Source organism: Cydia splendana, chromosome 4 (assembly GCF_910591565.1).
Source record: "Cydia splendana chromosome 4, ilCydSple1.2, whole genome shotgun sequence".
NCBI lineage: Eukaryota > Metazoa > Arthropoda > Insecta > Lepidoptera > Tortricidae > Cydia > Cydia splendana.
Window position 1 is genome coordinate 24505648 of NC_085963.1, and position 15322 is coordinate 24520969.

The 15322-nt window shown below is 38.6% G+C and overlaps 1 protein-coding gene across 1 annotated transcript; it reads right to left on the reverse strand.

The window, feature by feature from the left end:
* Nucleotides 1-1877: 1877 nt before the first annotated feature.
* Nucleotides 1878-13721, reverse strand: LOC134790213 (uncharacterized). The gene is made up of 4 exons (XM_063761048.1): nucleotides 13354-13721; nucleotides 10518-10691; nucleotides 3357-3470; nucleotides 1878-2105 (listed from the first exon to the last, which is right to left on the reverse strand). Exons 1-4 carry the CDS (start codon nucleotides 13468-13470, stop codon nucleotides 2067-2069), a joined length of 444 nt encoding a protein of 147 aa, XP_063617118.1. The 5' UTR covers nucleotides 13471-13721; the 3' UTR covers nucleotides 1878-2066.
* Between the last annotated feature and the right edge of the window lie 1601 nt (nucleotides 13722-15322).

A 15322-nucleotide genomic window follows, 5' to 3' on the forward strand; every position in this document is an offset into this window, starting at 1 on the left:
AGCATGTTTTTTTTTATGATTTTTGAGAAAGAGAATAGTACATTTCGATGCTAGTGCGGAAGGTATGTCATTACTTCACGAGTACCGAGATATCTTGCCACGAGCCGCAGGCGAGTGGGAAGACTCGGGACGAGTGAAGAATGACATTTCCGCACGTGTATCGAACGACGTTTTTTAATACAGTTGCGAAAAAATAAGTAAAACATTGTTAATCGTACACTAAACAAAAGTGGTAACAGTGACAGCTCGCTTAGACGTCGTCTTTAAGTATATTATATCTATGGGCGTTTGGCAGCTATTCCGTTCCATTCAGACACCTTATTAAGAACGGAATTTTCAATATTCAATATTAAAAAATAAACGTGTTATAATGATGAAGAGGTAAGTATTAAAATATGAAATATGTATATTTTTCATATTCTTACATTAACAGTAGGTTTTTATGCTGATTACGACGTTTAAAGGAAACTAATATTAACACTCATCAATAAGTAGTCGTGAATTGGAACAAGTATAAATTTAAAAAAATTGGAAAAGTAAAAAGCACTAGTTCGACATAACCAACTTTCCGCACGCTAAACAGCTACGTAAAGTAGCACTTTGTGAGCAACTGTATTAAAAATATATATATTATTTCGGGGTTTCCGAATTATAAGACGGCAATATGTTTGCCGCTAATATCAGTCAAGGGCAGTAAGTGACAAGACCGTCATGTCAGTTTGCCGGGGGAACTTAACTACGGGTGGCATGAAGTATCTAAAATGAATAAATTAAAAACCAATAGAATGATAATAAATAATTTAAACCTTTGTTTAACTTAAAAAGATTTGTTTATAATATTTTTAATATATACTATTATATGTAGGTATTGTATATTATTTCCAAGTAGGTATTGTAATCCCAGCAAAACTGTGGATAGGTTGCTAGAATGTAATAATTTGAAGTATTGAATTAAGCTATTGCTCCATATATAAATCAATAACAATAGTAGCCTAACCTACCCTTTCCTTAAACACCAGACACTTGACGGATAGTGGCAAATATATTGCCGTCTTCATTTTTTAGGGTTCCGTACCCAAAGGGTAAAACGGGACCCTATTACTAAGACTTCGCTGTCCGTCCGTCCGTCCGTCCGTCCGTCCGTCCGTCCGTCCGTCCGTCCGTCCGTCCGTCCGTCCGTCCGTCTGTCACCAGGCTGTATCTCACGAACCGTGATAGCTAGACAGTTGAAATTTTCACAGATGATGTATTTCTGTTGCCGCTATAACAACAAATACTAAAAACAGAATAAAATAAAGATTTAAATGGGGCTCCCATACAACAAACGTGATTTTTGACCAAAGTTAAGCAACGTCGGGAGTGGTCAGTACTTGGATGGGTGACCGTTTTTTTTTTCCTTTTTTTTTTTTTTTTTTTTTATGGTACGGAACCCTTCGTGCGCGAGTCCGACTCGCACTTGCCCGATTTATTTCAGAAATATTTTGATAAAATATTTACTAATAGGTACAACCTACTTAATTCGATTTGCCGATTTCGTTGAAAAAATGTGACGTCACACCAGGGGGGGGCGATTTTGCCAAATGTGACCAAGTGTGACAATGAGGGGGGGAGGGGTCAAAAAATTAATGGATGACCCCTAATCGCGTTTGATTGTATTAAACGTAGATGAGAACAATTGCTATAAGGCTTTGTGCAGGCGCTTGTGAAGATATTCAAATTGTCTATGGGACGATTACCGTTCACGCCGTTTTTCGCCGCTGTTTTCTACTGATGGAAATGGCTTGACGGACTATACTTACCTCTCTATTTATTTAGGTATTTACTTATGGGTTTATGTTTGATGAACAAACTTTAAGTCAGAAGGTCAGAACTCATAATCATAAAGCATTTATTTTCTACATTAAAATTTAAATGCGTCTTCGATAAACAATAATTATGTAAAATGCAATCGATTCAACATTACGTTTTTAGATAGACAAAAACACGTGGTTTCAAATGTGAACAATCAAAAACAGTAGTTCGATTAATTAACAGATTCTTACCAAATGTAAATGTTGACAAATGAGTTATTTCTTCTTAGATTGAGACGGCGAGGATCTGGTTCCCTGTGTACAAATAAAAAAAAATCAGGTCTATGGGTAACCCACTAACTCAATACAATTTTGCCTATCAAACAAAAATTTGAATTCCGCGCCTTTTCCAACTGACAAAGTTGTTTACCGGCTAATATTTTGCCTTTTGCGATATTCACACCTCGCCCTGACCAATCTGTTTGTGAGTTCACGCCTGAACAGAGTTAATTTTGGGGCATAAATTAGGTGGTGTTATGCCCTTTGTTTGACATAAATTACATAAATTCATACTTATAGTCCTGAAACTGAAACCGTTCACTTTTCAGGATTTTTGTAAGGTTATCCTATAGAAAGGTTAGGTTACTTAGGTTTGTTTTATGGCAAAACCTAAAAAGTTACGCGTTTCTGTACCAAACTAATTTGGAACATGGAGCAAGGAACCTTAGAATTTATTATAATTCTTTATTATCTTTTCAAGTATTGATCCCTGCAAAAAGTGTACTGAATCTTTTTTGTATAAAAATTTTGTGTACATTTATTAATCTACGTTAATGCGTTTAACAACATTTTTTGATATTTGCCACCGTTTACGAGTTAAGTATTTACGAAAAACTATAAAAATGGACCTTAGAAGTGATTATAATTAAATTTCCCGCTTGAATATCTCTTTGAATATTGATCCTAGGGAAAAATTGTGCTAAATCTTTCTTTTAGGCAATTTTATGAAGATTACTTATGTATAAGAACATTTTTTGCTATGCGCCACCGTTTAAGGGTTATTTACGAAAAACTAAAAAGGGATCTTTAATATCAAATATCTCACTTCCGGTCAAGAATTCGATCAAGCAACCGGCAAATTCGGATTCAGCGGGGTTTAATTAGGTTAAAAAACTCAGTTACCAAAAAGTAATATGATTTGCCAGTCGAAATCGATTTTTACAAAAATATGACCAGAGGGCGATTTTTGAATTTGGATCGCTCGATTTCGTCACTCGAAAATCGGTGGAAAACGGCAACATGCCAATTTTTGAAATACGAGCAATAGAAATTTTCAATACTATTAGTAGAATTTAAATGCCTAGTTAGGGGAGATATTATTGAACGAAATACACGAAATCGAGCAGTCGAAATTCAAAAATCGGCCCCCTGTCTATATATATACACGTCCGGGGAAAAAATGCGATTTAAGCCAATTAAATGTCCAGGTTTTTTAGTCTTTGTCCGGGTTCCGCGAATTTAGAGATGGCCTACCTACGCGCAACGCCCTGTTAAAACTGAAAATACCTTGGAATTAGTAGGAGAACCTGAAATGAAAGTCTTCACCCGCTGCTTCAGTTCCTCGTAGAACCGGTTCTCCTGGTTTAGCTGCGGCAGAACAATTAGCTGACGGTCCGTTTCCTGCGGTGCAAAACAGGTAAGTAAAGAGTCGTTTAAAGGTAAGGTAACTGCTTACTTAAAAAAAACTACTTACATAGTAGCTCTGTCGCAAGTATGGCTCAACGCGTAGTCAATGTCAAAGTGGTTAAATTGAACTACTGTTGCAATTGTCTATGCGTGCGCGTTTGCATGCATGTTTTTAAATACGATAATGCTGATGACATATGGAACAGAAACGTGGCCGCTTACTGTGTGCCTCATAAGAAGGCTCAAAGTCACCCAAAGGGCAATGGAGAGGGCTATGCTGGGAGTCTCTCTGCGTGATCGCATCAGAAATGAGGCCATCCGCAGTAGAACCAAAGTAACCGATGTAGCCCTCCGAATCACTAAACTTAAGTGGCAGTGGGCGGTTGCCGATGGCCATTGGGGCGGAAAGGTTCTCGAGTGGCGACGACGTATCGGAAGGCGCAGCGTGGGTAGACCCCCCACAAGGTGGACTGATGACCTGGTAAAGGTCGCGGGAGTCCGCTGGATGCAGGTGGCGCAAGACCGGTCATTGTGGCACTCTGGGGGAGGCCTGGAGCAGTGGACGTCCTCTGGCTGATATGATGATGATGATGACAAATACTTTTAAACTTCTTATAAAGGCATAATAGCCGATTACAAAAAAAAGTAAAAATTTACTTATTAACAAATATTATTAACCGTCCCTACTGAATTACTGATATCTTTTGCTGCATAATGTTCTATGCTCATGTATAATAATATAATCACCAACATACAAATCCACGCGTACGAAGTCGCGGGCAACAGCTAGTTTCTTATAAAATAAAACTTCCAAAAAGTGTGTTCAATATGGCCTAAACTAACTACCGTATCTATGATTATGCGACCGTGTCAAAAATTACTAATAGTGACATGTTTTGTAACCAATTAAGTAGAGATCGTGCAACACTCATCATCAAGTACAGTCACCAGCAGAAGTTGCTAAGCGGGCGAGTTGTTCAAAATTACCTTGACACGCATCTTAGTCTCTTAACCCTTTACCAGACCACAGTATAATAAAGAGTACTAACGTACAGTAGGTATGGACACTCCCTGCCTCCCGTTGAAAGTGCCGCCCACCCGCTCTCGGTTACCTCACAGTTACCGGCTGGCAAGGACGCGACGACGCGGTGCGCAGAGCCTCCGCTCCACGTAAAATATTCAAATATTAAACAAATATTTACAAAACCTATCACAGCGGTTCTCAATCTTTTTTTTTGACGGAACCCTTTTGGAAAGCGAAATACTTGATGGAACCCTACAATGGCGGTGGCGGCATAGTAGAATTTTTCGAGGCGACTAAAGCATAGTGTTCTAAATTCTTGCGGAACCCCTGCAGGGGTGTCGCGGAACACACTTAGAGAATGGCTGAGTCCTATCAGATCACACTGAAAACAACACAATATCTATATGAACGAAAAATCATGTTTTCAACTTACGTAATATTTTGGTGGCCTGAATTTCCTTACAAAAATTTTGTTAACTTCGTTTATACTGATTCAAAATAGGAAACTATTGTATAAATCGAGCTTAGACACCTTACAACATAATACGATTCTTATTTCTTCCTAATTCGCGCAATGAGTTTTGAGTCATTGAGGTCATCGAACTTGACAACAAAATGGCGGGAACCCTAGCACGTCTTATCTCACTCACACAAGCATGGTACGCGTTCACCTACACGAGCTTAGGCTGTGTGCGTAGGAACGCGTTTGTTTCATACATTTGATCGCCAGTGTCCGAGGTGTGACCAGACTGACATTTCAAAAACGACAATCGAATGTCAGTCTTACTCATCGAAAATAGAACACATGTTTGAAGTGCCGTATGTGGGAAATATATATCCCTTAGCCTGGTAAAGGGTTAACAATAGTCGCCTCAAGATCATTTTGAACACCTGGCCCGTTGCTAAACGTAGCAACTTCTGCTGCTGTCTGTACCATGCTTTGTTTATTAGTTTCGTGTGGTTAACCGTCCTTCACTTTATGCTATTATGATTCTAAACACGCAAAACTGTTAGAATAACTTTAAACAATACTTGTTAGTTAGTTAAAATTACTTAAAATAAATTAAATTGTATGTCACTATTAACCTTAATTAATTTTAAGATTTGTTTTACTACTAACACTATATGGATCTCTCAGATTCGATATAAATAAATAATTGAATTTAATTGAATAGCCGGGTCCAACCAGAACAAGCGAGGCAATTTCTTCGCGCACAAAACAACCAGTGTAGACGTGCCTCCCGTATTGCATGTACACTGGCCGCACATAGGTCGGAAATCACGATTTAGGCCGCCAAAAATATTTTATTGCATTCTTGCGCTTTATATACGATTTCGAACTAAGAAAACATATTTTTAGATAATTACAATTATTATTTTTAAATTTATGGCCGATTTTCCAAAAAAAAAATAATTTTGCTCCTCCTCGCTTGATTATTTTATATATTAATGAATTAATGATATATGTATATTATAGTAAATAAATATGAATTTTCTTCCATTTTAATATATAAATAATAAAATACACATATATTTATACATATATATTATATTTAGCCTGTCAAACTAACATAGAATATGTAGACTCATATATTCACCTTGGCTAAATGATGTCTTTTGACCCAAACAGTGGCCCTGATGAAATCAAGCGTAGAATAAACTTATCGTGGAAAAAGTTCTGGGCACTGAAAGAAATCTTTAAAAGCGATATGCCTTTATCAATTAAGAAAAAAGTTATGGACAGTTGTATTTTACCCTGCCTCACTTATAGCTCGCAAACATGGCCACTGACTAATAATAGCAAGCAGGGCATACGTTCATGTCAATCAGCCATGGAAAGGTCAGTACTAAAAATCAGAAGAATAGATAAAGTACGCAACGTGATAATTAAGGAAAAAACCAAATTCATAGACTTTTTAGTACAGGCACTAAAGCTAAAATGGAGATGGGCAGGCCATCTGGCAAGACTGCAGGATGGTCGTTGGACGAAAGCAGCTACGGTGTGGCCCGGACCCACAGGAAAGCGCGGCAGAGGCAAGCCGCGCACGCGCTGGTCAGACGACCTCACGGCGATCGCTGGCCCAAACTGGATAGCGACAGCTTCAGACAGAAAGCTCTGGAAAACCTTGGAGGAGGCCTATACCCTATAAAAAAGGGGTTCTCATACATTCTTTTTATCTTTATTTAATTTGTAAATTTTCATATTTTTTTGTGTAACAATGTTGAGAAATTAAAGGCGTTTTTATTTTTTTATTTTTATTTTATTATATTTAGGTATAAGAGTAACATATTATGTATTACAGAAACTAATAGAAATATACAAAGGTTGTTATCTAATATTATTACGGCTGATACTTACATTTACTCAAAAAGATTAACATAAATAAATAAAACACACGCCACATTTAATCATCATCATATCTTAAAGAAAAATCCTCCCATCGCTTGGGTAGCATTCTCCGCTCTCGCCGCCCTTATGTGGCTCAGCAGAAATCAATAGCTGCATAGTTTCTGACAGAAATAATTTAACTCGAGGTTTCGTTATCTTTCTCGTACTGCTGATAAGCGGATCGGAGGTCAGAAGCAACCTATGGTAAATTTCCAGATTGCAGTATTCTCTAGAAAACTTCCGGGCATAGTTTAAACGATATCGATATGACCGAAAGTGTTTGTCTCGGGCTTCTCCAGCTTCCGCCGAAAGTTGTCCAAAGGGAACTATTAATTTTTCAATAATATGTAATTCTGCCATGGATCAGTATTTTGTGCATTGTCGGTGTCATCGGATGCCACTCATACAAATTTATATAAAGCTTTGCCGTTTCCAGAGCGTATGAGCGGAGCGGCGGAGCTTCCTTCTAACCAAGATTCATTAGATATCAGAAAATTTTCCTCAATGCGCCGTGATCTAATCCATCTCTTTTTAAATTCTGATTTAAAATGTGAAAATTTAAGCTTCATGTTCTTTTTTAGGGTTCCGTACCTCAAAAGGAAAAAACGGAACCCTTATAGGATCACTCGTGCGTCTGTCTGTCTGTCTGTCTGTCTGTCTGTCTGTCCGTCTGTCACAGCCGATTTTCTCCGGAACTACTGGACCAATCAAGTTGAAATTTGGTACACATATGTAAGTTTGTGACCCAAATACGGACATGTAACGTAAACAAATGAATTTTAAACATGGGGGCCACTTTTGGGGGGTAAATGAAAAAATGAAAAAAAAAAATTTTTTCAAACTATATCATGTTACATATCAAATGAAAGAGCTTATTGTAAGGATCTCAAATATATTTTTTTTATAATTTTCGAATAAACAGTTTATAAGTTATTCAAGAAAATAGGCAAAAAATGACCATTCCCCCCCCTTATCTCCGAAACTACTAAGTCTTAAATTAAAAAAAAAATACATAAAATAGGTCTATACCTATAGATGACAGGAAAACCTATTAGAAATGTACATCAGTCAAGCGTGAGTCGGACTTAATGACAGTTTTTGATCCGCCCCTACGGATTTTTTAAAGAGATTTCACTCACGTTTCACATAAAAAATACATTGTTAACAGTGCCGGATTACTTAGAGTAGTAGTTTTCTTAGAGTAATTGGTGATAATTTTCTGATAAGATAATCATTTTAAATATTTAACGGTCTTACCTACTTACGAGTAATTGTAAGGTCAAATTAAAAATAATGTTTAAAAAAATATGTTAAATTGAGAGCTAGCTCAAAGTTTTTTGTACTCGTCGACTTTAATGGTTGAATTAATAAAGACTTTGTAACCAATAAGCAAAACAAGCACGTGCTTACGGCACCACGTTCAGGGAGGGCACCAAAATGCCAGGTTGGAAAAGGTGAACAAATTTTAAAATTAGGGACAGACACATCGTTTTTACCACACGATTTTTTTAGCTGTCCAAAAGCTAATTTGCAAAAATAATGGCGCGTAATTCTTTGGGAAACAATCGGTAGCAGTAGAAGAGTCGTGATTACATGCATAGATTCGATTTCAAGTATTTCAACCCACTCTTTTGCGGTTCGGCGTTAGGTCTTTTGCGAGGCCTTCTGCCTTACGGCAAAGTTGATCTTCTGCCTTAATTACACTTGGGCGTGGATCCAAATCCAAGCTTCCCTCTTTCGCAGCTGGGCCTACTGCCTTTCTCACACTTCGCCAATTCAATTCCAAGCTCTCTGCTTTCTTGCATATTTTATGCATGAAAACAACCTCGCTGAGACCCTTAAATATCGAGCCCTATGCGAAGCTAGGCTGATAGAAAACTGTCCCATCCCTTCTCTGTATGAAATCCTGGATTCGCGCCTGGTTGGGACTAAAACTAAAATTGCGTTTTTATATCGAAAAATTTCCGCGCTCGCTTCGCTCGCGTTTCTATTACTTTCTACGCTATGATAAAGGTGACATTCGGGTGGCGACTGCAACAGCATTAGGTACTCTGTTGCAACATTACTGCTGCGGCACTGTCAATTTTCGTGATAAAATGATGTGACTGATTTCCATTCTCAGCTGTAATGCGGCAATGAACTTCTCTCAATTTACCAAAAAATCAATGTAATCTTGATGACCCTAGGGAGAGGGGGCACCTAGAAATGCTTAGGGCATCAAAATATCTTAATCCGGCACTGATTGTTAAAAATTGTGTAATATACGGAACCCTTGGAACGCGAGTCCGACTCGCACTTGGCCGGTTTTTCTTCATCTCCGTCACCTGAGCGCATAAGGAGATAATTTTCCAAAAAGTCAAATTTTTCAGTTATTGACTGAAAATTTTGTTCATTTAACTTAGGGGTCATCCATTAATTACGTCACACGTTTAGGGGGAGGGAGGGGGTCAAGAAAATGTGACATATTGTGACATGGGGGAGGGGGGAGACACAAACTTTGTGACGTCACTTTAACTTTATCAGTAACCGATTTTTTTTTTTAATTATTTTATTCGCTGTACATTTAAATAACAAGTTTTTAAAACGATAATCGTTTTTATTCTTTTAATTTTCTTTCCTAAGCAGTTTTGGGTTATAAAATTACTAATATTTATATCGTCAAAAATATTTTGATAAAATATTAATAATACTTAGGTACTTACTTAATTCGATTTGGCGATTTCGTAGAAAAAATGTGACGTCACACTAGGGGGGAGGGGTTTGCCAAATGTGACCAAATGTGACAAGGGGGGGGGAGGGGTCAAAAAACCTAGAAATTCGTGTGACGTAATTAATGGATGACCCAATATCAGACAGGTATTTTCGAGTCACAACTTTTAAACCAGAGGCATTTGATGAACCTAGAATAACAGAAAAGACATTTTAATGCTAATGAAAAAAAAACGTAATAATTTGCTATTTCCGAAAATTTTTTTTGAAACATGATATTTTACAAAGTGCCCAAAAGTGCCCTCCAATTTTTTCATAAAATGTAAAGATATAGTTGATTTATAGAATGACATAACAAATCACTGGGACGGGCCCAAAAGCATAGTATTTTCACAATTGAATATGAAAAAATAACAAAATTTTCATCAAGAAAAGGGTCATGTTTAGAGTATATATATCATAAAATAAATATTTCGAATTCAAAATAATAGAAACTTACCTGAATTTTCGATATCCATCACTTTCACTGACAAATAAACTCCACAAAAATAAATATTGGCTTAGAAATGTTTGCTTCGGATAATAGTGGTAAGAACCGCGTGTGCAACGTATGTGATGACTGAGTTTTGAGAACCTGGTAGATTACCTACGTAACTGATAAGGGTGGTGATGGGGTGGGATTAATTACGTGATAGTGTGGTGTTTTTCGAGAACTAATAAGTTTTGTGATAAGCCGACTTTTAGAAAGTTGACTTTTGGCGGCCTAAATCGCGATTTCCGACCTATGTGGGCCGCTTTGTGCACAGGGAAATTGCCTCGCGCCTTGCGCGTATGCTTGCTCTGTGTGGACCCGGCTAATTAGCAAAAATTGAGAGGATTTACCCAGAAACATTGTGAACTTTCTTTACATAGAACATACCGATCTTAAAACGATGATGTAGTAAATCTTCTTGTGTTCAAACCGATCAGTAGCATATGCGTATGTCTCTAAATTAAACAGTCCTAATAGGCGGCCACTGTCGTCGCAGAGGTCGAACGCGGTGAAGGAACCCAGCTTACATTTCTTGCGGATGTACTCTAGCATTATTCGCACCTGAAAATTATGAAAAAGGTCCTTATTTTGTATGCAATTAGCAGCAAGATAGTTAAGGTCAATATCGAGAAGACCGGCATTAGTAGTAGCGGTTGACCTAAATCAGCTGCAAATGGTGTTAAAGGTATGAAAATCGGCACGATTAATCTTTAGGCCATTTGAATCAATTTGACCCGTAGCACCAAAAAATAAAAAAAAACGGAAAGGAGTTATGACGTCATCTTTTTTTTGTATGGAAAATAAAAAAAAAATGTTCAGAAACCTATCGTGTGTGGTATTAGATGAAACGGCATTTTGAGCTGGTTCTAAAAATATATCACATTATTATATTTCCGTCACTTGCATTCAATAAAAATAAAAATAATTTTCAAAACATACCAAGTTTGGGCTCTTCCAGATACGAAACCGTTGAATTATTTTTTGTAAAATATATCTCAAGTAATACCCAATATCCTCATATCTAACCCCAAGAAATTAATTTCGAAAATATTTAGATTTAGTATTTATTTTAAATTTTTTATTCTTACAAATTGTGATCTATCAATCTATCGATGAAACGGCACCCTAGCCTAGTCGATAGTGACCCTGTCTATGAAGCAGGAGGTCCCAGGTTCGAATCCTGGTAAGGGCATTTATTTGTGTGTTCATCATCATCATCACACAAATAAATGCCCTTACTAGGGCTTGTATATTTGTGTATATTATATATATCGTCGTCTAGTTAGTACCCACAGCACAAGCCTTATTGAGCTGTAGGACTAGGCCGATCTGTGAAAACTTGTCCTTTAATATTATTATTATGTCTTTCCCATCACGGAACAATGGTGTTCCGGACCTTTGGGAGGCGTGCGCGGAGCCGAAGCCAACACGTAGAGGCCCTTTTGACACTTTAATGAAATGTAAGGGGTACACCGAGCGGAGGCTGCCCTTGCCAGTGTCATGGGACGCACGCAGAGGCAGCACCCGCCAGGGTGTAAGGACTATTGAGAGTTGATGGAATCTAAAATGTACTAGGTTATTGGGTGAAAGCGATGGACTAAGAACTGAGCTATGGGGTAAAAAACCGGACGCCTGCCTAATAAAACGGTATGCAATTTTATTTCCGGCAGACGGTGACTCGCCCTCACAAGATGGGCCCCCACAAAAAGCGACATCTGGGATGGCTCAAGGGCAACACCGGTGTGAGCGGCTCAGGGGTGTCGAGAGGTGTGCGCCGCTTTCTACCCAGTGGCTGTTAACAGCCACTGTGCCAACTCGCGCCTTATGCATATTTCACTTCCACTCCTGGAGCTTATAGCTCTAACGACTCCACTCTGGCCGGCCGGCTAAGGCAAGCCAGAGGCAGAGAATCCTGTCCCACCCACCCTCCTTGCGGGTAACAGAACTCCCCAGGAGCACTCGGGTACGTGAGGTCGCTAATCCCCAACAGCTCGCCACAAGCTGCCCTGCGTTGACTGATTGCACTGGTAAAACCAGCGGGCGATGGGGTCGTCACATCCCTACGCCTTATTTATTATCAATTAGTATCAGTTTAAATATTAGGATTAATAAAATTTTCAACACACACACACTCGTTGAGAGACCGCGATACAAGCCGAGAACGAGTGTGTAAATACATGCTGCTCTCTTCTCGCCTCGCTGTTACTCGTCTAGTCTCGCGCTTCTCCGATTGGATCGGAGCGGCACCGAGACTCTCGGCGAGAGGCTCTCGACTAGTGTGTACAGCCGACATCAAATTTGCCGCTTTTTTCTACAGGAGGAAATCGCTTGACAGACTATATTTCTTTCACCAGCATGATGATGATGATGATGATGAACACACAAATAAATGCCCTTACCAAGATTCGAACCTGGGACCTCCTGCTTCATAGGCAGGGTCACTATCGACTAGGCCAGGAGGCCGTTTCATTGATAGATTGATAGATGATTTGTAATAATAAAAAAAAAATATACTAAATCTAAATATTTTCGAAATTAATTTCTTGGGGTTAGATATGAGGATATTGGGTATTACTTGAGGTATATTTTACAAAAAATAATCCAACGGTTTCGTATCTGGAGGAGCCCAAACTTGGTATGTTTTGAAAATTATTTTTATTTTAATTGAATGCAAGTGACGGAAATATAATAATGTGATATATTTTTAGAACCAGCTCAAAATGCCCTTTCATTTAATACCACACACGATATGTTTCTGAACAATTTTTTTTTATTTTCCATACAAAAAAAAGATGACGTCATAACTCCTTTCCGTTTATTTTTATTTTTTGGTGCTACGGGTCAAATTGATTCAAATGGCCTAAAGATTAATCGTGCCGATTTTCATACCTTTAACACCATTTGCAGCTGATTCCCGAATAACAGGCTGTACCGCTACTACTACATATAAAATTTATTGCGGGGAATTTACGAATATCGTCTAACCAACGGACAGGTAATAAATACTAGTCAGAAAGTGACTACTTACTGGACAGTCTGGATTGACGAGTAACGTCTATTCCTGCGACGGATCACGCTTGTTGGATGGGCGGCGACTCATCGTAGCCAACTCCGGTGCTTCCTACACTACGTTACGAAGTGACCCGCAATCTTACAAATATCGTTCACACGAGACAATGAACATAGGTAATATGTAGGTACTAGCCAGAAAGTGACTACTTACGGGACAGTCGGGGTTGACGAGTAACGTCTTTTCCTGCGACGGATCGGGCTCGTTGGATGAGCGACGACTCATCAGAGACAACTCCGGTGCGTCCTTGTACACTACGTTTATGAACATTTTCGCTTCTTTATTTAACTACACAGTTTCGTATATCCCTAAAATAGTTATAAAACATCAAAATCCAATCCAATGTTCAAGCCTTAGCGGGGTTTGAACCATAGTTTGAACGGCCTGATTAGTGATTATTTTTCGTTCGATACACAAATATGAAAAAAATGGTCGAAAGTCAGGAAACTAGTTAACTGTAGCTTTTTAAGTTAAATTCGACGCAATCTATTTTAAGGCTTGAGTGATGTAAAAGGAAATAAACTAACCCTAATAGCATTTTCTTGTAGGGATTTTGTTGGGCCTTTGTTTACGTATTAGTTGGGCAACCGTTATATTTGGCCGTACGATTTGCTGGAGGGCCCTCGACAAAGGCCCTCCCGAAGATTCCCAACAGAGGGCCATAAGAGTAATTTTTTCGTTGGGCCTATTTAAATAAATCATACAATTATTCAACGGTGGTGGTTTTGGTTGGGCCGTGGTTGGGCCTATACACATTTATTTGATGGTTGGTTAATTGTTACATTTGGCCGTACGATTTGCTGGAGGGCCCTCGACAAAGGCCCTCCCGAAGATTCCCAACAGGGGGCCATTAGAGTAATTTTTTCGTTGGGCCTATTTAAATAAATCATACAATTATTCAACGGTGGTGGTTTTGGTTGGGCCGTGGTTGGGCCTATACACATTTGTTTGATGGTTGGTTAATTGTTACATTTGGCCGTATGGCTTGCTGTAGGGCCAACTGCAAAAAAATAAAAAAGGGCAATTTTTTCGTTGTGCTTCTGTTTGCAAATTCAACAATTACCCAACGGCAAGTCAGGTAGGTCGGTAGGTAGTCGTGCACCAGGTTGAAGGCCCAACACAGCTTGTCCCACAAAGGGCCAACATTGTAACTTTAACGTTGGGCCTTGTGTAGGATTCTTACAATACTACCGTAGGTAAATAGTTGTGTAATTTATAGTGTGCCTACAGTCTAATTATGTAATGGGCTTTTGTTTACGAGTCCTACAGTTACCCTACGTTAAGTAAGTGGTTGTGTAATACGACGTTGAGCCTTTGCTGATAAATATTACAATGACACTACGGTAGGCATTGGTTGTATCCACATGAAGGCCCTAGGCTAGGCAGCAGTTGTTGTTAATCTTCTCTGTATCGTTCCAATTTTAGTATATGTACTGCCGAAGCAAGTACACTTACTATACACTCTAATTTGTATATATACTAACAGCACTTCGAAACTTCGTAAGCGAGATTTATGTTTTTTGAGATTTAAATTGAGAAAATGTTGGTAAAATACAATTTTTTAAATTTATGCATAAATTTTATAGTTATAGCTATTAGATTTATAAGTTACTTTAAAAAAATATTATGATTATATCCGGAATAATCGAGAAAATAACTATAACTTCGATGTTTGGAGACAGTAACGCCATCTAGTGACGCCACAAGCAAACTCAACTGGTATTGTTGGGCATCAGTACCACAGCCAATGTTGGTAAATGCGATATTTGTGCTCACTGGGCCAACGAATGTTATCGTTGTTTAGCCACCGGTACCAAAATACACAAAGGCCCATTGTTAGGCGTCAGTGCCACAGCCAATATTGGTAAATACGATATTTGTCATCATTGGGCCATCGGATGATATCTTTGACTAGCCAACGTTACCAAAATACACAAAGGCCCATTGTTGGGCATCCGTGCCACAGCCAATGTTGGTAAATGCGGTATTCGTCACCATTGGGCCAACGAATGTTATCGTTGTTTAGCGAATGGTAGCAAAATACACAAAGGCCCATTGTTGGGCCTCAATGCTACAGCCAATGTTGGTAAATGCGATATTTGTCGTCATTGGGCCATCGTAT